The 27,369-nt window shown below is 42.0% G+C and overlaps 2 protein-coding genes across 5 annotated transcripts in view; one reads left to right on the top strand and one right to left on the bottom strand.

Annotated features, from left to right (window-relative positions):
• TMOD1 (tropomodulin 1) overlaps positions 1–3,189 on the top strand; it is an 81,628-nt gene extending 78,439 nt beyond the window's left edge. For both annotated transcript variants that reach the window (XM_055302199.1, XM_055302200.1), the window contains exon 10: positions 1,598–3,189. In XM_055302199.1, the coding sequence (XP_055158174.1) occupies positions 1,598–1,662 (65 nt within the window). In that variant the 3' untranslated portion in view covers positions 1,663–3,189. The remainder of the gene's footprint in view (positions 1–1,597) is intronic.
• TSTD2 (thiosulfate sulfurtransferase like domain containing 2) lies at positions 2,044–27,114 on the bottom strand. Of its 3 annotated transcripts, none has more exons than XM_055302196.1 (10): positions 26,958–27,114; positions 24,514–24,726; positions 20,495–20,808; positions 18,125–18,245; positions 12,593–12,718; positions 11,642–11,747; positions 7,760–7,878; positions 7,100–7,258; positions 6,513–6,651; positions 2,044–4,448 (listed from the first exon to the last, which is right to left on the bottom strand). In XM_055302196.1, exons 2-10 carry the CDS (start codon positions 24,676–24,678, stop codon positions 4,117–4,119), a joined length of 1,581 nt encoding a protein of 526 aa, XP_055158171.1. In that variant the 5' UTR covers positions 24,679–24,726; positions 26,958–27,114; the 3' UTR covers positions 2,044–4,116. The 3 variants fall into 3 exon arrangements, with proteins under 3 accessions (XP_055158171.1, XP_055158172.1, XP_055158173.1); XM_055302197.1 differs by lacking the exon at positions 26,958–27,114 and adding an exon at positions 26,527–26,751; XM_055302198.1 differs by lacking the exons at positions 20,495–20,808; positions 26,958–27,114 and having other exon boundaries at positions 24,514–24,677.
• Between the last annotated feature and the right edge of the window lie 255 nt (positions 27,115–27,369).

Raw genomic sequence — 27,369 nt, 5'->3', positions numbered from 1 at the left:
CAGGTTCCTGTTTTGATTCTGCCACTAGCTCTTAGGGACTCTAGCTCCCTTTTGTTCTCCAGGGGAAAGAAGCTGATAGCCTTGTGAGAATCCGATGTGTAAGCCCTATGTAGATGGACCCAGACGGTACGGAGGTGCCGGACTGAGGCTCCAGATGGGTCACACACCTTGGTTCTCATACCAGCTTTATGGGTTTGAGCAAGAAACGTAGCCTGCCATGCTCTGCTCCTCTGTAACATGGGAGAGGAAACAATGCTGACATTCCAGAATTGGCAGTGGGCCTCCAGTGAAGTATTGTAAAGAGGTGTAATGAGGACTGCTCTGCTGGGCATACTTGCATACCTAACACAGTGATACTTAAAAGTCTGGCTCGTGTAAACCCTCTGGTCACTTTGGGCAAAACTTTTCTGCTCTTTGGGTTTTGGTTTTTGTTCCCTGACATTTTCTCCCAAGCTGCTGGACATCCTGATAGTCTCCAGGGCCTGGGCTGGACAGTGTCTTCTCTCCAGGACTCGGTCCACTGGTTTGCATTCATTATTCTTCTGGCAAGGAGTGAAGGGGGATGGGTAGGAGCACAGGGACAGGCTGGATTCTAGGCCCCAGACTGGGTGACCTGTATGCCCCTGCTCCCAGCCACAACCTGAGTACCACTCCTTCCTGGGTGGTTCTGCTTTATATGCTGTCATGCACAGGCTCGTATGCATCGATCTGGTGGCTGCAGGTCTACCGGCCCAGCTCGAGAACCGAAGACCTCTAAGTATAGACAGACTTTTCCTCTTCTGCAATAGCTACCTGTCTCTGCCACGCCAGCAGCCTCCTTGACTGCCACCTACCGGTTCTACCGACTTTTTTTACTTTCTCTTGTGGTTGATCTGGCTTGCTGCTTGGTCTTCATCTGCAGACACTGTAATTCATTTCAAAACACTCTCCCTTATTTACAACAAAGGGCCCCCTCTTCCCCTCTCCATCATCCTACAAGTAATGACTCCAGCCTGCAACCTCCTGGCCAATGCTTTCGTCTTTATGGCATTTAACTACTTTGTTGTGTGAACAGTATTTAAGCCTCTGTTGTCTTGCCCATGGGAGAATGTCAAGGTTAACACTAAGGGGGACATCGATACTGCAGGGTAATCTTCAGGGTGGAAACTTTTTTTTTTTTTTTTTTTTTTGAAGGCAGGAGGCAGGCCAAGAGCTCTGAGAAAGAGCTGTGGGAAATGATTCCAGCAGGTTAAGACTTTTTATTCTCATTAAGATCAACTGAACTTTAGCTCTTATCTGAGCAGGAGGAAAGATCAACTGCAGGACCTCTTGTGTACAAAGCAAAACTGACAGAGGTGGATAAAGTGAGTTTTATGCCTGTGTGGTCAGTGGCTCAGAAGTAACATATGAATAAGTCAAAGCTACCACAGACCCTCATCAGGGAACGCCGACCGGAGGGAGGGCCCTGACACAGCTCACATGTAACTGTCCTTTAGAAACAACAGACTTCAGACCTTGCTAACCAAAAAGCGAGAAGCTTCCCGGGGCTTTCTCAGAGCCACAGAGGTGGTTCCCAGCGCACAGAGTCAACTGATCTTTCATCTCCATTCCTTTCCAGTGAGGAAGAGGAGGCTCGCAGACTTAACTGGGCCCATCATTCCCAAGGTCCGAAGTGGCGTCTAGTGTGTGGAGGGGACAACCATGCCTTTGAACTGCACATGTTCTACTGATAATCTGTGCTCTGCAGTGGAAACCAGAAGGCAAAATGCCGGCACAAACCCTTTCGTGGTTCAGTTCTTTATGCACTAAGGTTTTAGGTTAACTAGTGGTTGTAGTTGAAAATTTTATAAACTATGGTTAATGTGAAGTTTTTCTTTAGTCACAGAAATTCAGTCTGGTTATTATTTAAAAACTAAGAGGACCCCAAACCGACAGATCTTACTGAAGATGTTCTAGCAGCAGGATTTAACCCTGGGAGCCCAGTTTTGGTGGCCATGCTGCGTGGTGTTTCAGGTATATTTAGAACGTGTAACATAGGAACAAACAGCCCACTCTTCCGCATGGTTGAGAAGCATTATAAAATACTTTATTTTGAATTTGATCTTAGGTATTTAGCAAACAGATTATCATTCTTTATTAACCCTCCTTTGAATTTGAAGAACCTCAAGATTAAAGTTGCCAAATTGATTATTGGGTCAGAAATACAATTTTGCCCCTCAGGAAAGAGAGATTGAAGCCACAGAGCTCTGCCAGGAACCAAGGAACATGAGATTCCTTTTGCTGGATACAAAGAAATGAAAAAGCCAATGGTGAAATTTCAAGTCTCAAAAACCATCCTTTCTTGACCAATCCCAGGCAACAAACGTTTGTTTCCCTGAGTGTTCTTACGAACATCTGGGATTTATTTACAGTTTAATATTGGAATCAGAAAGAATTTTTTCCTTATTGAATGCCAACCGCAACGATGTGAAAACCTATGGCCAAATACTTGAAAACACCTTTCCACACTGCACAGTGGTCCAATGGCTTATGTGAGGTAAAACACTAGAGAAATTTCTAGTCCATCATGGCTAAACTTACAGACTTCAACCATGTGTCACGTCACTTATTAGACAAGTCACCAGTGATCTCATGCCTGTAAATTAAGCCTCTGAAGGCCAACAGTGAAGAAAATCCAGATATTAAAGAATTCAGAAACCCTGGCCAAACCATCCCAAGATGGTGATTCTGAAAATGTAATAATGGTGTTTTTGCCAGATCCTTTTTTAACATCATGTGCATCTCTTGGGATCCAGCAAAAATGTTAAGCCACAATGCCCTTGTGCCTTTTAATATACCACAGTGCCAGTTAAACTAGCATTTCTGTTGCTTGGGAGTTATTTTCAGGAGTGATTCAGCAAATCTTATGATAAAGGACAGGCCAAAGAGTGGACAAGCACAGACGAAGCTGCAGAGCACTGAGCAGAGGCTTTTGACGAAAAAGGAAAAGTCTCGCACGCTGAACTGTAATGTGGACAGTACAGGGTAACCAGAGGTGGAGCCAGGGCCTCACCACTATGGAAGAGTGTCTACTGAGGCTGCAGATGGGCCCAGGAGTGGCACCATGCTGTTGGGATGGCCATCCCCACTAGGCTTCTCCTTGAAACACAACTGCAGCTGTATTCTGCATCACTGGAAATGGCAATATAGTATTAAATCTGTTGGTCTATGGATGGTTGTGTTTGTGTTTCTTGTGACTAGTGGGAAATGGACACATGCCTCACATGTTGGTCAGAGGCTGGGAAACTACCACGGCAATGCTAAATGTGTGTCTTATGTTCCGGGGCATTCATCTAAAAAAATGCCAAAACATCAGTGTCCCCAAGCTAATCTGAATCCTTCAAAGAGAATACTTAAAAGCTAAGAGTGTGGGTACTGGGGGAAGCAGACTCTTAAGGAGAGATCGCTCACAGAAACCAATTCAATAACAAATGAAGGGGGCCACATCTTTAAGACCACCTGTTCCATCAGGTGTGTTGTAGGTTTAGACCAAAGGATGGCAATTTTTTTTCTATAAAGGAGCCAGATCACAAATATTTTCAGCTTTGCAAGCCATGAGGTCTCTGTTGTAACTAAACTCTGCCATAGATCATTTGTAAATGAATGAGTGTGGCTATTCAAATAAAACTTTATTTACAAAAGCAAGAGGTGAGTCAAATGCCATAGCCTGCAGATCCTTAGTCTCTCAGGCTGCCAGAGAGATGAGGGTAGGAGTGGATAGTAGGTGACCTGAGTGGCCTGCTTCTAAGGAGTCACCCTCCAGGGCTACACTTTTGCCACCAGGATGAACAGGTCTGCTGACAAGACAAATGACTACCACCAGTCTGCTACATGGCACATAGAGGGCACAACCTGGTCACTAGGCTCAAGGCTCTCTTCCCCAGCAGCTCTGCCATCCTACTCAGCTCACCTTTTTCTGTGCTCTGACATCTTCTGAGTCAAATGTCTCAGGTAAGTGGTCAGCACTCAGCTCCCTCTTCCCAGCCCCTCTGGAGTTTAGATGGCCAGTATGGTACCCAGTTTATGATGTTGGCATTGCCAGCGCTCAAGTTTCTATTGCTGCAGCTTTGATATTCTCCAGTGTGTGGTCCCTGTGAACTAGCTTTCTGAAGGCCTAGGGAACTGCTGCTGCTCACATAGGCATGGCCCATCCTCACCAACATCAGGCTGGGGCTCGGGGCTCGTTGGGAGCCGCACCTGCTGCGTCAGTTCGCTGGGTATGCGTGGCCGTCGGGCTGTGCACTCACATTCCTCTTTAAAGCTGCTCTGGGTGGGACTTGAAGCCAGCCTTCTCCCTTTGTCTTGACATGTGACACAACAGGCTGTGAATCCTTGTCGTTGGCAAGCAGGGCAGGTCAGGATGAGCTGGCGGCACTGGGGAGTTGAGCAGAGTTTATACTGGTCCCATGGGGCTCCACAGTATGAACATTCTAGGGAAGAAAGAAAAGCTCTAGTTCTAAACATATACATACATGTGGACACATGTAGACAGGCATTTCTCCAGGTCCTAAATATAACTCTTAGCACATCAGCTAATATACCCTGTTGGGCCTGGAAAGGTTTCTAAATAGAGTCTCCTGTCCTCTAGCAAAAAAAATGCTCCCTCACCTCCATTGTTTTGGCAGGGGCGGGTGGTGGGTGGGAGGTGGTTCCCAGTGTTATCTGGGAACTGTCTTCCTGATTCCAACATTCAGTGACTCATTTTTTTCTTTTTCCTATTTAGAAAAGATAGTATTGTTTCTTTATTCCAAAGCTGGCCAATTACCCCTTGGTTCAATGGTCTTCCTTTAGATCATTCCCTTTGTCACGGAATACAACATATGTGAATACACACGATCTCACATCTATATTCAACTTCTGTATTCCACGCCCCTCTTCCCCCAAGCCTCAGGCTCTCTGCTGTTGCTAGTGGACACTTGACCACTCGATTCCTAAAAAATTCCCATTATCTATTTTTTCAGCCCATTTTCCCATGCCAACTTCCTGTTAGCAGTGACAACATCATTCTTTAAGTCTCCTTAATTAGTTTTATCTAAGCTACCTTTGGGCCTACTCTCTTGCCTTCACTTCACACTCACATGTAAGTACCCATCAAATCCTGCCAACTTTTCTTCTGTAACATTTCTCAAATCCACTATTTATACTTATTTATAATTCTTCTCTCCATCTAGCTCCAAAACAGATTTCGAGTAGCTTTCAATAAGAGACACAAATACAACGCCAATTAAAATTAATAAAAAGATCAAGAAGAAAGGGGAAAAGGCGATCATACTCAAATCTTTTTCATTATTGGAGTGGTAATTCAATCTCAGGCTCTGATCACAGGAGTTCTAGGAAATTACAACAGCCACTAGGGCTGTCTGCCTATGACCTTTCCAGGTCAAAACTATGGCATCCAGGGGCAAGAGCCAGTTTTCTTTTTTTTTCTTTTTGTTTAATTTTTATTCATTTATGATAGTCACAGAGAGAGAGAGAGAGGCAGAGACACAGGCAGAGGGAGAAGCAGGCTCCATGCACCGGGAGCCCGACGTGGGATTCGATCCCGAGTCTCCAGGATCGCGCCCTGGGCCAAAGGCAGGCGCCAAACTGCTGCGCCACCCAGGGATCCCAAGAGCCAGTTTTCTTAAGAATTATTTCCATTCTCCTTTTACTGACCCCACATCAGTGAGGACTTAACTCTACAGTCAAACCACAGGCTTCTTGTGAACTCACATCCTCCTGTGGCCACCCCCGCCCCTGGGCTTGGCCCTTGGACCTCAGAATGCCCTAGCCACCACTCAAAAGTACCTAACCTACCACATGTGTCTATAGACCACCTAAACTGGAGGTTCCAAAAATACATAGGATTACCAAGGGAACCAATTAGACAGAAATACAAAATATCAAAACATTTTTTAAAAATCTGTGATATAGCTAAGATATTTATTAACACATTAAATAAGACAGGGGACCTAATAACTACTTCCACTTTGAGAGAATAATGAATATAAATGCTATTTGGAGATGTCTTCATAATATATGAAAATATTGTGGTTTTAATACTCACTGGTGCATTTAATATTACTGATTTGTTGGTTTACATTAACAATCAAAGGAAGTGTTACAGTTAGTGTGGGGCTGTGAAAATAAAGATAAAATTATTTTCCTATCCAAATTCACAGAACCCCTGGATTCTATATATCAACTACTGGTTAAGACCCTTGTTTCAATCTATTAGTTCAACTCCCAGCATGTAGGCAGAACAAGTGACATCATCCCCACTGGAAAAGACCTGCCAAACTAGTAAATGGGGAAGCCAGGACCCAGTATAGGTCTCCCGATTCCTGATCCAGGCTTCTGTTGTATCTCTAACTCTGTTGGGAAATGGTCATATTTCATTACTTCTTTTCTCTGTTTTCCTCTTCACATAACCAGTACTGGGCTGCCTTCCTGAATGGTTCATACAGAGAGTGTGCCTGCCTTGTGGGTTTAAGTTCCAGCCCGTGCTGACCTACCTGACACTATATCACTGTTGTAGGATAAGGCATAACGCTCATCAAAAACAAACAACTTCCCTTTGTAGAAACCATTGGGAAATTCCTCCAGGTACTTGTGGATGCCACCCTTGAGTTGGAACACTTCCTTGCACACTCCCTATGTGAGGAAAAATAAGAGGAAATTTGAGGAGGCAAAGACTGATAAGCTCCACAGACGAATGGCAGGTGATGACAGCAGTCAGGGCCTTCACTAGGTCCTGGGAAGCCCAGCTATTTTTGCTGCCTCCTAAATTAGAAAGACACCTGTTGGAACATGTAATGTGAATGTGTTCTTCTCAGGATCAAGCATAAGGATTAGGAGAAGGGAGATATTAACTAAGCTTTCCCTTTTGTACTTGATGAGACTCTAAGACTGTTAAGTGCTTTCCCACATCTTGAGATTTAAGAACTTCAGATTTTGTACTTATAAACTCTACGTTGAAACCATACAAGGGAAAACTAAATCCCTGGCAGGTTGGGGGTGGGAGAGGGAATGAAGGGGGGGCTGGAACACTCAACACATGCTGTTGGTGGAGCTTTCTTGGCCCCCAAGGGGGTTAACTTACCTTGGCTTTGAGGTAGGCTGAACCCCGCTCACAACGGATGCCCCCAGTGCAATACATCAGCACCTTCTTCTCTCTGAAAAGTTCTAGATTTTTGTCAATGTAGCTAGGGAAGTAACTGAACTTCCTGATGTCTGGAGCTAAACAGCCCTGGAATCGTCCCTGCGATATAAGAGACACAGAAGGAAAATGATCAGAAAAACATACCTGGTAAGAACAAAGGTTCTTTCTGCATCAACCCCACTCAGGGCCCTGTGGCAAGGAAACACTTACTAGTTGCTATTCTCATCCTACACTCTGACCTTTCACCGTCAATTCTGGAACTCAGAAACAAGACTGGTGGGCTGTGGGTCATCTTCCCAGAGTCCTCAGGGGAACCGGAGAGGCTGCCCATAGCCTACTTTATAGCATCTTTGACACATGTCATAGGTAGGCACATGGGAACCAACAAATACATTATGTGCCAAGATGTCTTTAATTCCTATTTTCTTAGACGTTCTCACCAGATCCTGAGTTCAAAGGCTTGGGTTTTGAAGCTGCTAGCAGTGCGGGGAGAGCTATGTGACTTGGCCACAGGTAGGCATACACAGTATCGCTTGGCAAAAACACCATGATGTGGGAAGGGGGAGACCTGCCATTCCACTGAACTCAACTCTTACTTACTATTTTGCTTTCATAGAAGTTTCTGCAGTCCAGTAGGATAGTATCACTTTGTTCTTCATTTGCCTGAGACAAAAATTTTTCTACTTCTTTATGAAATTCACCTGGGGATAAATGGATTCCTAAAACCAAACCAAAAATTTACTTACACAAGACAAAAACAAAATCCAATCCCAGCTAGCCCAGCCTGATGACTTATGTGTTGCTCGGTTTCCTTCCACCCAAACCTTTATTCATAACTGCAATTATGTCTGAAAATAACACTCTCTGATGGCCATGATGAAATTATCCAGATAACCTCACTTCCTTCCTCCACAGATAAATGCCATGGAGATCTGGAGGCTTAGAAATGATTCGTCAAAGAATTTTCCATTCCCTTACTTGGTCTAACCCAATGATAAAAGCCAGTTGGGATCTAAGTTGCCATGTGGGTTTGCTCGTCCATTATATAGCCAGCATTCTATTTTCATTGTACGTGGAGGAGCTTGGGCATGACTATGTGTTTGACTATAGGGTTTTGACTCTAACAAAGGCAAGCCTAGGTTCAAAGCTAAGAACCTTGACAGGCAGCTGAGAGTAAAAATTTGTAGAATAAAGTTGGACTGTTCTTTAAAAAGACAAAAAGGGTAAGAAGAATGTTGTCTAAGTCTGTGTCCATGAGTGAAAGAAAAAGAGTGGGAGGGGCTGATGGCAGAAGTGACCCATGAGAGAGCAGGGCAGGAGAGAGAAAAAGAGGGAAAAGCTAAAGCAGGCAGGAGAGAAAGGAAAAGAAGAAAATTAGTAAAATCCAAGGAGACTAAAAGGAGAGAATCTCAGTCTGGTGGGGTCCCCCTGGCCTTCTCAACTCTACAGAATAGAAATATTACTGTATCTTTGGGGGTCCAGACACCCCAGTCGATTGTGAGGAACTTCCAGTGAATTTGGCAATGGGGAGTAACCACCCCTCACAGACAGGGGCTCTGGTAGAGCTTGATGGCACCAAAGGAGGCTCATTCTGCTCAGGGGTAAACATCAACAACCACTTGAAACTAAGTATCCAGGTAAGGCTACAGGCCCAAAAGCATGGCCAAGGAATCTGCATTGTAAGGTGAATGTTACAAGGCCAGAACTGATTTATTATCACCTAATTACATGGTCACCAAAACAAGCTGCAAAGGGAGGTTCAAAACTGTGATGAGAAACACAGAAATCTGCTAAGACTTCCACTTATAGGACACTACAGGGAACCAAACCCATTCCTCGCTGTTGTTCTACTAGCCCTTCGAAGGCCTGACTGGACAGGGACTCACAAGGACGTGTTGAAAAGAGGTGCCTTCAAACAACGAGGCTCAAATGAAAGCACAGCATTTCCTAGAGCCCAGTTTCCCCGAAATTCCCAAGCAATGTTCGGTAGCACCGACCAAGAGCTCTTTAGTTATCCTAAGGTAAGGGCACTGGGTAGACACAGCCCTTTTGGGGCCATCTCTCCACGTGCATGAGTCTCTTTTCCTGGATGACTGTATCCTACTCTGGCTTAACCTTTAGGATTCATTTAAATACCTACATATTAGAAAGTGAAGAGAGACAACCGGACTTTTGTGTTTCCTGATGAAAGAGGACAATGCTACCTATCAGGCAGTCTTGGGGGGAAGAAAGAGAAAAGGGTATCAAATTTGAATCTAACCAAGTCTCTGGATCTGAGGACTCTAACAGAATAGCCACTAGTCACATGGGGATATCAGGCTCTTGAAATGTGGCCAAAGATGTGACATAGATACAGGATTTCAAGTATTTAGTAAGCAAAAAAGAGTAATATCCCTTAGTAATTTTTTTACAATGATTACACATAGAAATATTTTGGCTACATTGCATCTACATTGCATTAAAGCATATTATTAAAATGAATTTCACTTGTTTCCTTTGCTTTTAAAATGTGGCTGTTAGGGGCACCTGGTTAAGAAGCCGGCCTTCAGCTCAGGTCATGATCCCAGGGTCCTGGGATTGAGCCCCAGCACTGGGCTCTCTGCTCAGCAGGGAGTGTGCTTCTCACTTTGCCCCTCACCCTACTCATGCTTGCTTGCTCACTTGCTTCTCTCTCAAATAAATAAATAAATAAATAAATAAATAAATAAAATCTTAAAAAAAAATAAATAAAACGTGGCTACTAAAAACTATAAAATTACATATGTGCCTCACGTTTTATTTCTATTGCCAGCAATGCCCTAACTATCCATCTATAGGAAATAGAGGACAGAAGAGATGCAATCAGCTCTAGCCAGACTGTGGGAAACTCTATAGATTAATGACCTAGTTACTTCAAAAAATAAACTGCAAGGGGAAAAAAAGGAGGAAGGCAAATGTATAAGTTAAAAGAGACTTAGAGACACAGGGATCCATCACAATGAGTGGATCTTACTTAAATCCTAATAGAAACAAATTTTTTAAATTATGAGATCCTGGGACACCTGGGTAGCTCCATGGTTGAGCGTCTGCCTTCGGCTCAGGGCATGATCCCAGAGTCCGAGGATTGAGTCCCGCATTGGGCTCCCTGCATGGAGCCTGCTTCTCCCTCTGTGTCTCTGTCTGTGTGTCTCTCATGAATAAATAAATAAATAAATCTTTTTAAAAAATTATGAGATCCCCATGGGTATGAGTTCTTCAAATACATACAATTCTGTGAAACAGCATGCTCCTCCTTTGCTAGTCTAGCCAATTTTATGTACTGTCTAGTGTTTGATAATATTTGATAATATTAAGGAATTACTATTAAAATTGTTTAGAGGTAATAATAGCTTTACAGTTATTTTTTTTAATTTTTATTTATTTATGATAGTTACACAGAGAGAGAGAGAGGCAGAGACATAGGCAGAAGGAGAAGCAGGCTCCATGCACCGGGAGTCCAACGTGGGGTTCGATCCTGGGTCTCCAGGATTGTGCCCTGGGCCAAAGGCAGGCGCTAAATCACTGTGCCACCCAGGGAGCCCTTATTTATTATTTTAAATGTTTACCTTTTAGAGATTTTTACGAAAATATTTATGAAATGACAGGACATTGGGATTTCCTTCAAAATAATCCAGGATGAGGGAAGGGGACAGGGTATAGAAGAAAGTTGGTAATGAATTAGTAATTGCTGAAGTTGTATGACAGGTACATGTGAATTCACTTTACTATTTTCTCTAATTTTTTTAATGTTTGAAAATTTTCATAGAAAAAACAAAAAAACCCACCCAACAAATGTCTTTCAACCATCTACAGTAACCATGGGGAAGAAGGGGAGGAGAACATTCTACAGCACTTTCAAACAAACTGCTTTGGATTTGAAAGCCACTTGCTTCCTGTAGCAAAAAACCTGTGTGTTATTCAGTTGATGAACTATTTATAAGTAATAATTACACTCTTCCTAGATTGCTATCTTTGAACCAAGAAAACAACTTCTTGCCAAATCATCAGGAAAAATAAGAGCATTCTAAGGGGTGAGTCTTCAATTATCAAGAGCACCACAGAGAAAACCAGTTTAAGCACTGAATGACCCACAGGCTGGCCATCCTACAGCTATTTTTTTAAAGTATAATTAACATACCATATTCTATTAGCTTCACATGTACAATATAATGATTCAACAGTTTTGTACATTACTCAGTGCTTATCGTGATAAGTGTGCTCTTAATCCTCTTCATTTCCCCCATTCCCCCACCCACTTTCCTCCGGCAACCACCAATTTGTTCTCTGTACTTAAGAACCTGGTTTTTTGTCTCTTTTCTCTTTGTTTGTTTCTTAAATTCCATATCCCAAAGCTATTTTAAAGAGTGGATTACTGATCAGAGTGTCTGACTCCCACATTTGTTTCTATATCAAATTTTGTCTCTCTGCAGAAAAGCAAAATTTTTCTTCTAAATGCAAGCATACCAGGCTTCTTGTAGGAGATCTTATTGGGACTGATCCCCATGGGCACAATTTCTTCAAACACACCAACACGCAATTCTGGAAAACAGCAAGCCCCTCCTTTGCTGGTCTAGCCAATGAGAAGCAAAACAGAACATAGTCTTACTCTCCCATCTCCAGATATAAGACAAGTGCCAGATACAAGAATTATATCTGTCCTGTAGTACTATGAGCTGAAATCTTAAGAAGCCTCAAAGTAAGAATTAATGTTTTAATAGAGAAAGGGAGTTAGGGCCTAAAATGTTTCAGATAATTCAACACTAATAAATATCTATTACATACCTACCACATACAGAAATGTTAAATTGAAAAGGTGTTTCTATGGCTAGGAGCATTTAACTACAAAACGGAATCACCACTGAATAATTTCAGCATGTAAGATTACATCCTAGCTTTTGCTCTGGAGCAATGACCTTTCTTTCCCTCCCACCAGCAGCACTAACACCAGGTAAGGTATTCCCCACCTTTATCACTTACTGTGGCAAAGCACAAGGAAACTCAAACAAGGGAGCTCAGCTGTGAAAGCATCAGCTTTATCCCCATGTGGTGTGAAGTACTAGTCTTGCAATTCCAAGTTTACTAATAACGTAGTGATGCCCTAAATTAGCCAGGTGGTCCCTTAAGTGAGCAAAATATCTAAGTTTTAGAGTTAGATTGTGCAAACTGTAATGTCATTATTCTACAGGAAGGGAGACTAAAATCCAAGAGGGCATTAACTTGCCCAAGACCACAGGGTGACTTAGTAAAGAACTAGAATGCACATGCTCCTATGCCTGCACAGCCTCAAAGCCCAACGGGGAAAGGGTGTTTATCTGGAACTGCTTCTTTCTCCACACTGCTCTCCTTTACAGTGGGAAGAGGCACTGAGGCACAAACAAATGGCTCTAAACCCATTTTATTCTTAATTTCTCTTACCTTAAAATCATCCTTACACATATAATCCTTAAACAATGGGCAGGAAAGCATGACTTCCACATAGAGTCTGGTGGCCAGTTTGCTTCCACCAACTGTCCCATTGATTCCTTCTGTAGCAATTCGAACCTGGGACACAAGATGGTGAGAAAGGGAATGCAGCCTGTTCTTTGCTTAGTTTAAATCTTCCCAGGACAGAACAGGTTTGTGCGTGTCCATGAGTTTAGCAGGAAAAGCAGACACATAGTACAAGTGTTACCACGTGAAGATACTTGTAGCTTTCTAAAATGGCACTGCCCACAGTTCAGAGAAGGTACTCAATAGATGTGCACTGAACAAGAGAATGGAGTGAATGAAACTTCTAGAAAGCCCCATTTTGCTGTCCAATGACCAAAGAAATAAATTTCAACCATAACCTAAATCCAGGTCAGTGAATCTAGGATCAAGACTCAGCTTTGCCACTTACTTGCTGTGTGGCCCTAAGCAAATTAACTTACTTCTCTGAATCTCAATTTTTTCATCTTGATAAAACAGAGATAAAAGGGAACCAACAATGAAGAGAACTGCTGAGGAGGTATTACCCAAGTCAGAGCACAGCTGAGAGCTAGGAATGCATGCATGTAAGTACGCCTCTGCACAATGTCTGGAGGGAAGCACACCACTGCAAACCCACCCACTGGAATGCAAGTTCCATAAGGGGTGCATGTCTCTTTTGTTCACTGCTGCATAACTAGTGCTTAGAACAGTGCCTGCCATGTAGATACTCGATTCATATTTGTTGAACAAATAAAGGTGTATCCATTTTGGAGGTTTTTTGGCTTCTCAAAGGCTGTATTCTCTTTGAAATGCTTCACTTGTTAGGGGACATTTGAACTTGGGTTAAGGGCCTTGCCTTAAGAGGCAATGCTCAAGGAGGCCTGCAAAGTAGTTGTCTTGGTACCACAAAACCCTGTGGACGAATTTAAAGATGGATCTCTTTAGAATGAGCTGAGCTCTCTAGAGAAAAATGCTAGAGAGAAAGGACAACACTCTACCATCATGGTACTCTACGGAGACAGGGGTTCTATATTGTTACTACCATTGATATGGTAATGATACCTACTAATGCACCAGAATTTGGAAAATGTTAAAGGTTGCCCTTTGTAAGGACCCAGAGAAGATACTTCGTTGCCTCACTTGATTCTTTAGAGCAGGGATATAAATGGGATTCATTTCATAAGCCAATGCCAAATCACTAGTAGTAGCTAGCCAGAGTTCCATGATGAGGATTCTGGATCACATTCAGGCTCCTTGAGAAAGTACTGCAGTCTGATAAAGCCTATTCTGGGCACAGGAGAGGAAAGTAGGAAGAGTATGCCATCTCTGCTGTACAGACAACTATCCCACCAAACAACTTCTATTTTTTCAAGAATCTATATAGAAAAATAGAGCTGAACCAGAGTAAGTGTCAGGAAATCTACTCTAAAACTGTTTTTGACTGTGGCAGATAAAGTACATACTTCTATGTAACTGTTTTTAGGGTAGGCTAGTAGATTCTTTCCTATGTTATTTTAATCTCAAACCCCAAATAAAAGACAAGCACACCTAATCCCTGTATAACTGGGGCAGAGTTATCTCGAAACTCATGCACTACTAGACTTTCAATCCCTAAGAGTCTTCAAGAGAGACCTTCAAGGTAACTCCTTAATGAGGAAGGCCTTATACCTCAGGGATGGACGGCAATAGTTAGCATTTATTGAACACCTGCTATGATACAGGAGCTTTATATTATAATCCTGAAAGGTAGGTATCATGATCTCCATCTGACAGAAAAGGAAACAGGAGCTCAGAGAAATCAAGCAACTTGCCCAGGGGCACAGAGTTGGTAGGTGGTACATCTGCGATTCAAAGCCAGATATTCATTCCAAATCACATTAATTTTTCCCTTCCAAAGCCTCCAATGTGTCCCCTCAAATTTCTTGCGGCAATATGGAATGTATAGCAATAAGGCATCAGAACTTCTTCCTAGAATCTTGAAGTTCTCTTCTTTCTCTACCTAAATGCCAATATTCTCCCACCAGCAGAAAATTTCCTCAGCCAACTGGGCAGGTAGGTATCCTTCAAGTCTAAGGATTTACACTAAGACCCAGGCATGTGCTGCCACCTTGAGGGTAGGGACCCTCATTGCTAGTTCACCTCAGATTGGGCCAAGAATAAAAATCTGACCCCAAACAAGGAAAGAGATTGATTTCATATTTTGTACATTCAGCTTCACTGTGAGAACATCCATCTTTCAGGGTGTTCTCTAAATAGAGGTGATAATAAATGTAATTCATTCTGGGGGTGTCTGGGAGGCTCAGTTGGTTACGTGTCCAACTCTTGATCTCAGCTCAGGTCTTGACCTCATAACCATGAGTCCGAGCCCCATGTTGGGCTCCATGCTGCTTGTGGAGTGTACTTTAAAAAAAAAAAGGTATTCATTCCACAAATGTTTACTAGCTTTTTTTTCTTTCTTGCTTTTTTTTTTTTTTTTTTTTTTTTTTACTATATGCCAGGAATTTTGTTAGGAATTAGAGATCCAACAGTGAAAGAAAAGAGTTCTTGCCCTCTTAGAGCTTACGGACTATGGGAGGTCACAGATATTAAGATAAAAGTTAGAGAGTGACAAGGGCTATGAAAAATAACCGCAAGATGCTATGCGAGAGTGAACCGGGGAAAATAAACTTGGATTTAAGGTCAAGAAAGTCTCTTTGTAGAAGTATCACTGGAACTAAGAACTGAAGGTTGAGTAGAAATTTTACAGAAGAAACTGTGTGGGTGTGGGAGATTTCCTTGAAGAGAGTTTGCCTGGAAAAAGACCCAAAGACACACAAAAAAAAAACTTTTGTGGGCTCCAAAAAACTGAAAGAGCATGTCGCTGGATGAGTGAAGAATGACATCAGATAGGCAGAAAAGGTAGGAAGGGGCCAAATTATGCAGGAACCTAAGGCTATGTTAAGGATTTGGGTTTTACTCTAAATGCATTAGAGAGACACTGAGAGATTCTGAGGAGCACACAGGGTGTTTAATTTACCTTTTAAGATGATTCTGGCAGCAAGAGTGGAGGATGGATTAAATAGCAGGCAAGGACAGAAGAACAAGAGTGGTTTAAAAGCTACTGAAGTGGAGGACAGAGGTCATGGAGGAGGAGGCAGGAGTGAATGGAGGCAAGGGGTACTGTAGAGGTAGAAAGGGCAGGACATGATAATGAACTAACTGAGCTAAAGGAAGTTTTTGGCACCATCTGTTAGGAAACATGAGTGTGGAAAACATTACTGATCAAACGACTGCCTCAGGGACTTAAAATTCCTGTGGGAAAGATCAGACTTAAGATAGTACAGTGTCATACCCCGAGGAGACCTCAGAGTGAATCTAATTACTTCCTTTTGATATAAGTTTATTAAAAATACATCATCTCTCTCTGTTTTTATACATATATATTTGTATACAAGTATTTGTGTATATATATATATGTATAGGTAATTCTATGTCTATATACATTTACGTTTGTGTTAATATATGCAATCATTAAGAATGTTTTAGAAAAGGGGTGCCTGGGTGGCTCAGTCAGTTAGGTATCAGACTTTTGATTTCTGCTCAGGTCATGATCTCAGGGTTGAGATCGAGCCTCTCTCCTTCTCCCTCTGCCCCTTCCCCACCCACCCCCTCTTATTTATTTATTTTTGGAGAGTGAGTGCACATGTGCATGAGTAAGCTTGTGCATAAGTGGGGGAGGAACAGAGGGAGAGAATCTTAAGCAGGTCCCACACTCAGCACAGAGCTGCTCTCTGGGCTCAATCTCATAACCCTAAGATCATGACTTGAGCCAAAATCAAGAGTCAGACATTTAACCAACTAAGCCACCCAGGTGTCCCCCACTCAAAAATTTTTTTTAGAAAAATAACAAAAACCATCCACAATCTTACCATGTAGACACAATCATAATTAACATTTTTTTAAAAGATTTTATTTATTTACTCATGAGAGACAGAGAGAGAGAGAGAAAGAGGCAGAGACACAGGCAGAAGGAGAAGCAGGCTCCATGCAGAGAGCCTGACGTGGGACTTGATCCTGGGTCTCCAGGATCACGCCCTGGGCTGAAGGCGGCGCTAAACCACTGGGCCACCCGAACTGCCCATAATTAACATTTTGGTATCTTCTACCTTCCATCTTTATACACAAACACTTGTGGTTTTGTTATAAACGTATATTTAGTCCTTTATTCAACACTCCCCAAATATTTATCATGTGCCAAGCCCTGATCTAGCACTAAGAATACATCAATTAATTAAGACAAAGTTCCTGTCCTTAGCAAGCTTTTATTAGAGAGACAGACTGCAACAAATTAAACAAAGATTATACTTTCAGATGTTAATGAAGTCTTTTAAATTCTCCAAGCAGAAAGGGACAAAAAGTGGGAAGTTTTAGAGAGGACTGCTTTTGGATCAGGAGATTATATGTACACAGGCAGAGATCCGAAGTGAGGAACGTGCCAAACAAAGATCTAGGGGCGAAGCATTCTAGAGAGAAGGGAACAGCAAATGTCAACACCACAAAATGGTAAAGGACCCTGGCATGATCTAGGAAAAGTAAGAAGCAACTTGGAATCCTACTGTATGTATAGTTCTGTGAAATTTTTCCCAGCTAACATATCAAGAACATTTCCTAATGCCAGAGGTCAGCAAATTATGTTTCTGCATACAGTTTTATGGGGACACAGCCATACCCATTCTTATACCTAGTGTTTATGTTTGTTTTCATATTATAGTGGCAGGGTTGAGTAGGTTTTGTTTAGGAAACAAATATAATTTATTGGGTGGACTTAAAAATCAACAAAATCAGGGGCACCTGGGTGGCTCAGTCGGTTAAGTGTCCAACTCTTGGTTTCAGCTCAAGTCATGACCCCAGGGTTGTGAGACTGAGTCCCACATAGGGCTCCGTGGTCAGTGCAGAGTCTGCTTGACATTCTCTCTCTGCCCCCCTTCCTCTACCCCTCCCCCTGCTCACACTCTCTAAATAATTAAAATCTTCTAAAAAATCAACAAAATCCATTTTAGGTACTTCTTGAGTACAGTCTATAGGAATTTTCTATCAAGGAAAAGCCTATCTAAGCAGACAAGATCATAAAGATTTAAACTTTAGTTTTTAAACAACATACAATGGCTAGACAACTGATAAGAAATATTGCAGAATTAACCCAACTGTACCTTGTTATAGTTTCTTCACAATTACACATACAACTTTAGGGTTTAATAAAAGCAGGAGTGAGTAGTTTTTGTGCAAAGCCAAAAATACTATTTGGCTCTGTAAGAAAAAGTCTGCTGATTCTCAGTCCATTAAATACTGTCGTAAAACGCCATGTTAAATTACTGTTCAGTAATCGACTTAAAAGCCTAGCAGGATTTCACGGATTTCTAAGAGCCTGACACTGAATCCTTTTTGTCTTGAGCACAACCTCTGTAATCCAAACTGGAGACAAGAGGAGTCCCCTGAAGGGTGGGGTGTGGGAGGCATTACCTTGCCTGTGAGGTACAGGTGCTGACACAGAGCCGTCTGCCAGGCACAGACCCAGTGCGGATCCTCCAGGTCACGGTAGCAGTAATAAAGTAGCACCTCTCCTGCATCACTGCCCTGGCCACTAGAAGAAGAAAGCCACAGGGAAAAAAACATTGGAGTCACTGGCATAAAGCAGCCACAAGTCACCAAGTAGACCCAGGCAGTGTCAGAGGGGAGGCCAAGACAGAGGCTAACTTTGCTCCTACTATTGCTCTGAAATAAGGAGCAACTCCCATCAGCATTTGCTCTGAAGAAGACATTATCTGCACCCAATCTACTTTACAAAAAAGTGAGTGTACTCTGATTTCCTCATTTCATCATCATATCCATGAGATAGGAAATAAGAACCCATTTTACAGAACAGCTGGAAATTTGAGTCCTTTCTGGCTTATCCTCTCAGGCAAGGCAGTATCTGTTTTTGAATCTCTCATCATACAGAAGGTTTCACTTCCATTTTTTCATGTAATCCTCTTAACCATAGGAAGGATTATTATTATCCCCACTTTATAGCTGAGTAAACCAAGGGCAGACAATTCCTCCTAGATGAGACAGCTACAGGGTGACAGTCAAGACATCGACAACAGTCTTCTGACACTAGACTCCATACTCTCTGCTGCACTGTGCGGTCTTATACTAACTAGTCGTGGGACCTGGGACCTAGTCTCTTATCATCTCTGACATTGACTTCCTCATCTGAAAAACCAGAGAAGTGAAATGGACTGACTGCACTTTCCAAAGTATGCTCTAGAGCTATTCTATGAAATTACATGTAGGAGAAACCTTGCAGATAGTATCTCCCTCTTTGAGAATCTCAATGAAAGCCCCTTATCTATTCAAGGCTCTGAAAAGTCCTGCAGTAAAGAACATTTTAGGCTTGTGCTTCCCAACCTTATTTGTCTTTGGCATCTCTCTTTAATGCCTGTTAACATCCTTCAGAACTGGTATTGCATAGAACATATTTTAGAGAATGATATGGAATAAAGGATAATGAAGGTCCCAGCCAGCTCTGGAATCTGAAACTCTCACCAATACCTTCATCATATTGCAGGGCCTACTCTCCTCTGAAATCTTGTCTATTTTAGAACCTATTTTCCTTTCTCTAAACTACTGGAACAAATTATTATCTGTACTACACAATTCAACTGATAATTATATAGCCTGTCTCATATCATCTGCTAATTGTTTCATGTATCCTTTATTTCTCTCACTAGAAAGCAAATTCCTTGAGGCACGGAACCATAGAGAAGCAAAAAGGCCATGTTTGTACAGTACTTTATAGTTCAGCGGTTCTCTTAACCATCATAATTTTATATAATTTATAGAGAAACACTGTGCAGAAGCAGGGCAGGCATCCTTATTCCTATTTTAGAGGTGAGAAAATAACGGTACCAAGAATTTTAGTGACTACCTCAACTCTCACTCCAAGTTCAATTCTCTTTCTCCTTCTCTTGATAAACATGGGGAATAGATAACAATTCATATAATTTGGTGACTTTTTCAAAGGCAGGGGAAACTGAATACTAATGACAAGAGTATATTAAATTTGGACATTTTCTCCTCACCAAATAGTTCAGAAATTGCTTAAAATCAGAAATTTGTCCTCTAGAATTCTGTAATATAACTTGGTGAGTTTTTCAAAGGCACGATCTAAACTTCTAATCCTATGCCCCAGTTCTAAAAGTTAATATCCCTTCTAAAACATATTCAACTCAGAAAATATTTGGTAATAAAAACTGTTTTTAAAACTCTAATATTTGGGCAGCCCCGGTGGTGCAGTGGTTTAGCGCCGCCTGCAGCCCAGGACGTGATCCTGGAGACCCTGGATCGAGTCCCACGTCAGGATCCCTGCTTGGAGCCTGCTTCTCTCTCTGCCTATGTCTCTGCCTCTCTCTCTGTGTGTGTGTGTGTGTCTCTATGAATAAATAAATAAAGTCTTTAAAAATAAATAAATAAAAATAAATAACAAAATAAAAGGTAGCTTTTGTATAAATAAATTAATTAATTAAAACTCTAATATTATTCAGGGTAGAGAGATCATTAACATTTCTGAGCCTTCCAATTTCTCTTTGAAAACAATACAATGTTCTGTTCATTACCTCTCCCTAGAGAAGATTAGATGTAGCCTTCCACAAAACCTAGTGAACGCTGCCAGCTACATGGGTGTATGCTATTGCTTCTGTAATACAGAGTATGTGGTTTTGGCTTAGCTTAGCAGGCCACAGAGAAATTCTGTGCCTTAAGGATCTTGCCATTTTCATGGATAGGAGTGGTATCTCATTGTGGCTGGAACAACTTTTAAAGTTAAACTGAAGTACAGAATGAAATTCTTACCTTATCAACTCATCAGGGCTAAAGCAGCTTAAATCAGGGAGCCAAGCAGACACTTCATGATTATAGATAAAGTACTCTTTTAGAGGGTTCCTATTGACCTCAGACTTAAGGTTCTTTGAGGTGTTCAATGTCACAGCCAGCTGCTTTAACACAGAAGCAGTCTGGTGGCAAATCTCATCAGCATGTTGTGTTGCCGCATGTCTGTGGATGCTGATCTGGTCTCTGAAGAGCTGTTGACAGCATTTCCACCACTTTTCTTTACATTCAAAAGAAGGTGCTGGAATTTCTTTGGTTTTGACGAAAAGGGCAAATGCCTGCAATTACATTTCAAATATGCCACTGTCAATCTTAAGTTTAAAGCTGGTAGAAGTCTCAGTGAATCCCTTATCTTTCCACAGGGTTTTCTAGTTTTATGTCCTATTTTTTTATAGAAGAACTTCCTGAGAGTAACAGTTTTCTTTGTAAACTTATACCTCAATCTAAAACTTGTTAGAGACTGTTCTTAAGGAAAGGGCTTGAATTTCAGAAATTAGTAAAACATTACAAACAACACTATGTCACTTCTAAAAACAAAATGGTCAACGAGATTTTGGAATATACTTACTATGGAATATTGAGCAGTTAGTTTTAAATTATGAGGGAAAATACTTATGATATAACGTTAAATGAAAAACAATGGATAAAATTTACTTCTACAACATAATCTCAACTATATTAAAAAGTGCACTGAAAAAGAACAGAAAGAAATATATCAAGATGTGTTGACTTGTTTTTTGGAAAATAATTTGTTTTTACTCTTACTGTTTAAAAAAATTAAACAGAAAACTGTGGATGTACCATAATTCTGTCAACCAATTCCTAACGGCCATTTTTTTGTTTCCAATATTTGCAGTTATAAGCAATGTTCAATGAGCATTCCATGCATACATCTTTCTATATCTCTTTAACCATCTACCTTAAATAAATGTCTAGAATAAAACTTTTGGGATGAAGAAACAGGAAACTTAAAATTGTGATAGTGACTTCCAGAAAAATCATACCAGTTTATATATGCTCACCAACAAGGTGACATTCTATCCACAGCATCAAGTTTTATCAGCATTTTTTCATTATCAGTATTTCTAGTGTTGACCTGAATTACAAGGCAAAAGAGATACACTTTCATCTGCATGTATTTGATTAGGAGGGTATTTTTTCATATCAATTCCTTGTTCTTGTTCTTGTATAACTTACCTATTCATATCTATTTCCTATTTTTCTATTGTGGCATTTGATTTCTTCCTGATTTGTAAGTGGTTTCAGTGACCTTTTCTTAATCATAGTTATCACAAATTTGTTTCCCAGTTTGTCATGTTTTTCAACTCTGTGGTATTTTGATGTACAAAAGGAGGCTGAATGGGATTATGTTTATCAGTGTCTCAACAACTGTTCCCTTCTGGTCTAATGGGAAGAGAGGTATTTATATATACCTGTGTATGTATGTATTTTTTTAACTTTTCTAACGTATATGGAAACTACTGTAAAGCATCCAAAAATGGGCACTCTAAACATTGATAACAGATATGAACCACCACAGTGGACCATCCTCTAGCTGTACACAACTGTATTTGGAGTGTCTCAGACAGAAATAGAGGAAATTACACTGGAGGGCATTTTTTATACTCTATTGCAGTTATTCTTTCCAAATAGGCAAAGAGAGAGAGTGTGTGTGTGCATGTATGTCAACATAAGTGCTTCTTCGTTTAAACTTTGATTTTCAAATCTTATCTGGTCTTTTAAGATTTTGTGAACAAGGCACTGAGGACCTAGCAGCAGTTAGGGCCTCTGTGGAGTCTGTTCAAGGAAAGAGTGGCCAGAATGCAGCTCAGAGGTGAGTGAGGCCTACAAGGAGAAGGCAGGTCCTGGTAAAGGAGGCAACTTGGTAGGGTGGGTACATTGATTATTCCATACAAGAGAACAAGCAAAAAAGAAAATATACTGGGACCGATTGGAACTAGATTTCTCACCAACCTCATCAAATAGGGAAGTTATAAATATTGGAAAGGGAGAGTTAGAAAAAAACTCTTGTGATGCTGGAATGGAACTGAAAGTATTGGCATGTGCTCATGGTGTGATTAATACTGAGATAGTAGAAAATACAGAAGTATATATACAATACATCTAGACATTTGTGTATTCATCTATATATTTTCCTAGCTCCATACACCAGAGGTCCTGGGAGAGGCAGTATTTGGTAGCAATGAGCTCGCAGAGCCTCTGGGTTTTGGTTTTTGACAGTCCTTCACTAGAAGGAACCAGAGCTCCCTGAAGAAATGTCTGACTCCAGGGATGGGTCAGGAAAAATGCAAGATGACCTTGGAACACCTTGTTGAATCAGAAAGTAAGGAAATGCTCAAAGAATGATGGGAACAAGTCAAAAGGACGTAGAGACTAGCTTGAAAGGATTCCAAGCAAAATGTGAGATGATTTGAACATCATAATAAACAATAACATAATGGACTGTAACTCAACAAATAAAATGTAACCTGAGTGCACACGGATACAAATAAATTGGGAGAAGAGAAAGCTCTTCTTTACAGCAGAATGCCAAACACTAAATCTAGAAGGAACGAAGCAATTAGAAAATCACCCTTTAGCAGCCAACACAGTAACAATCAACTAAGCAGAGAAACATCAATGAATCTAAAGCTAGAAGATGAAAGCTGGATGAGGAAAAAGATAATTACATAGGCCCAAAGCATTTCCCCCCAAATGCTGAGTAGTTTAAAAGGGAAAAAAGAAAAATTTATAGGAGAAAAATCTGACAGACACTCCCTTAATCAAGTAAACAAAGTTCATATCACCAGTAATGGGACAAATCGCCACTGTGAACCACCTGATAGATTGTAGCCAGATGAACACAGCATGTCCTGTGGGATAGTCTTGTTAATAAAAGCACCAATCTGAATCTATCATAAGGAAATATAAGTTAAAATCAAACAAAGGGATATTCTACAAAATAACTCATGTAATCTTCAAGTATGTCATGGTCATGATTTCACAGGAGGAAAAAAATAAGAAAGTGCTCCAGACTGAAGAAGGTATGAAACACAACTCAATGTAACATGTGATCCTAGAATAGATCTATAAAAGCCATTTGTGACACTTGATAAAACAGGAATGGAGCCTGTGTACAAAGGGGATATGAGGGTCCACTATACAATTCTGGCAGCTTTTCTCTAAGTCTGAAATTATTGCAAGATAGATAGTATTTGAAAAAAACCTTTCTGTACCCTTTGTGTTTCATTTTCATGGACATCTGCGTGAGATGAGAGCAGAGGCGTGGTGGGTAAGAAGTTATAAGCAGAAACATCTATTATTCTTTGACATGAAGCCAACAACAGCTACCTGCAGAAGGACAGCAGACAGAAAGTAAGAAAACTAAGTCTCAATTGCATGTCCTCAGGTCATTTTCCTTGCTCTGAGCTTCAATAGGAAGAGGTTTGAGTCAATGTTCTCTGCAAGAAAGGATAAATGGCATAGAAGAGCAGCACACCAACATCACCTCCCGTTATAATCTAATCCCAACTGTCCTCAGCAAGCTTGCACAACCATTTTGGACCATGTGTCCTTTCTCCTAACCAACAGAACCCAGCCAGCTAGATCAGATCAGGAGTCTTAGATGGCAACTGCCCTACTGCCTATCTGTTCTCCCTATGTTAAAGTCTCCTGGGCTCCTGTATTTCTATCCATAGGTGGGAAAAAGGAATCCAGCCCATCTGTCTAGGATCTGTCCTCAAATACTCAACCATAAGTGTTCCATAGCCATACCTTGCTCATGATTCTTCTTTGCCTGGCACTGACTTAAGATCACTGGAAAATGATTCTGACTAGTACTTTGAGCATGGCAGCAGCCTCCTGTCTCATTAGCCCTGTACTCCCTGGAGGAAAACCTAGACGAGTGGTGAGCTACTAATAGATGTATCTGAATTAACTATACATAACGATCCTGAAACATCAACAGCAATAAGCAATTTTACCTTTTTTTTGGCAAACGAGTATTTCTTCTTCGTACAGACATCTAACTCTGCTTTGAGACTACTACTGGGATTGATAAGCCTTGTGTCTTTTAAATCAAGGTCTGAAAATCTTAAAACACAGGCGTCCAGGTCATCTCCTTGGTCTGGTGAAGTGAAAGAAGGCATCTGGTTTAGTTGCAGTAGTGGGGCAAGTTCCTTTCAGTTAATTGTCTCCTAGAAAGCAGAGGAAAGACAACAATGTCAGTCTTTGATTACTACTTGAAGTAAACTTGAAGCGAATCAGTATCAGGCAAATAAGCATGGGCCCAGCAGCCCAAGCCATCCATCCATTCACTCATTCATTCAATAAATAATTGTTTAGCACCTACTCTATGTGAAGCACTGTGCTAGACAATGGGAATAGAGCAGTGAAAGAAACAGAAAAAGTCTCTGCTTTCTTGGAAGTTTATATTGCAGTGGGGAGAGACAGAAAATCAACAAATGATTTTTTTTTTTTTTACAAATGAATATCTTGATTAAATTTAAAAAGTCAGATAGGAAAAAGGGCCATGAAGATAAAAACCAGGGTAAAGAGAGTGATGCAGGGCACTTAAAAACAGAGTAGGTAAAGTCTTTCTGAGGCAGTAGCATTTGAGCAGGAATTTAAATTAGGGGGTAAGCCCTGCAAACATTTAAGGTAAATGATACCAGAAAAGCACCAGGTACAAGCCAAGCCAACCAAGCCGTGTGCTAGTAACTTTAGTTATAAACACTTTGTTTTTTGTCCTTTAACTTTAGAGCTAAAATGCAAATTCCATCCCATAGACGAAATAACAACCAAGAAAACCCCATTTTAATAAACAGAAGAAATATAAAATATAAAAACCATTATTGTGGGGCAGCCCGGGTGGTTCAGCAGTTTAGTACCGCCTTTGGCCCAGTGTGTGATCCTGGAGACCCAGGATTAGTCCTGCATCAGGCTCCCTGCATGGAGTCTGCTTCTCTCTCTGCCCCTCTCTCTCTCTCTCTCTCTCTGTCTCTCTCTCTCTCTGTCTCTCATGAATAAAATCTTTAAAAAAAATCATTAGTGTGGCCAAATCTTCTCAAAATGGACAAACTTCCAATCCCACTCAAGCCACCACCATTTCTCAACTGAATTATTGCAACAGTCTAATTGTCCTCCTCCCCATAGAGGTTACCAAAGTCCCAAAGGCTTCTCAACATACTCTGATGACGTCTAAAGTTCACCACCTCTCTCATCTACTACTGTCCCTTTGGTAACTCCTCTGATTGCACTATGTCTGTTTATTCCTAAATGGGTCACCAACACTGAGAAAGCAAGGGTTTTCCTTTGTTCACCTCTGCATCCTTAGCACTGCATGCATATATAGGAGGTGCTAAATGTCAATAAATACAATATTTGTTGAATGAAATAAACGCAGTGACTGGGTAGCCAGGGAAGGTTTCATTAAAGACCTGATGTTTGAGTTGAGACCAAAATGACGAGGAGCCAGCCATCCATGCAGATCTGGCAGCAGAGGCAAAGGAAATAGTATAAATTCCTAAACGTGGAGAGAAGCTTGCCTTACTAGAGAAACAGGAAGAAAGTCAGAACGGATGCAGTACAGTGATGAAAGAGCACAGAGGTAGCCCCAGGTGGCTCAGCGGTTTAGCGCCTGCCTTCCTGGAGTCCCGGGATCGGGTCCCGTGTCGGGTTCCCTACATGAAACCTGCATGCAGGGATCGCTTCTCCCTCTGCCTGTGTCTCTGCCTCTCTCTCTCTCTCTCTCTCTGTGTGTGTGTCTCATGAATAAAGGAATAAAATTTAAAAAAGAAAGAAAGAAAAAGAGCGAGCACAATTCTTTAGGTCAGGGTATAGAATTTGCAATGCAAAGTAACTGGAGAGTTGTACACCGAGGCCTAACGTGGTCTGATTCTGGATTAGTCTTTCAAGTAGAGCTGGCAAGATTTACAGGTAGACTTGTTCGGTAGGAAGTGAAGGAAAAGGAGGACCCAAGAATGACTCCTACCTACCTACACTTCTGGATGAAGCAATCAGATGGACGGTGAAATGGGTATGGCTGACAGAGCAATCGGTTAGGACAAGAGAATGAAACAAGGGTTCCAGTTAGACGCGTGAAATTTCAGCGACCACGGACAAGGCAGAGAAGCAGGCGCGGTGCTCATCAGAGACGTTCAGGGCAGGTCACGTTCGCACACACGTAAAGAGGGGCCGAGTACTGAATACATACTAGAGCAATCCCCTGTTCCTCCCCCACTAACAACTGAGGAGGAGGAGGGGCAGGATAGCCGCGCGAGGAACCCGGTCTCCCAGCCCCGGGGGCCGCAAGCGCAGCGCCGCCCCCCGCCCGGCCCCACCCCGCGCGCCGGGCCAGGCCAATCGCTCCGCCCAGCTCTCCCGACGAGGCAAAAGGCCCGGAAGTGGGAGTAAGATGAGCACGCACCCGCCAGTCCCGGTCCTTCCTTGGATCTTTCTTCATCGAACCGTCTCCGCCTAGCAGTCGTCACGGCTCCGCGTCCCAAGAACCTCCACCAGCCCCCGCCCGGAGCTCACGGAGAAAGGAAGCTCACGGGAGACGTCACCTCGCCCCGGAAGTCTTCGAGGGCGTACGCGAAAGGGCCGCCGGGAAATCCTGAGCCCCAGGGCGGGTCCGAAGTTGAGGCGGGGACTCCGGCGTGCGTTGGTGGCCCGGCAGCCGCCGGGTTTGGCTCCTGACCGGCCGCCTCCGGCTGGCTGAAGGGGCGGTGCTTTCCGCGTGTCCCCGGAAGGACTTAGAGCGAAAGGCGGGAGAGGGAAGCTGCAGAGAGGCGGAGGAAGCCCGAGGGGGCGGTTGCGTGCGAACCGGACGCCCTCGG

The sequence above is a fragment of the Nyctereutes procyonoides genome, unplaced genomic scaffold, assembly GCF_905146905.1.
Source record: "Nyctereutes procyonoides isolate TBG_1078 unplaced genomic scaffold, NYPRO_anot_genome, whole genome shotgun sequence".
Taxonomy (NCBI): domain Eukaryota; kingdom Metazoa; phylum Chordata; class Mammalia; order Carnivora; family Canidae; genus Nyctereutes; species Nyctereutes procyonoides.
Note: the sequence above shows the minus strand (reverse complement) of the source record. Positions and strands in the feature narration are given on the sequence as shown.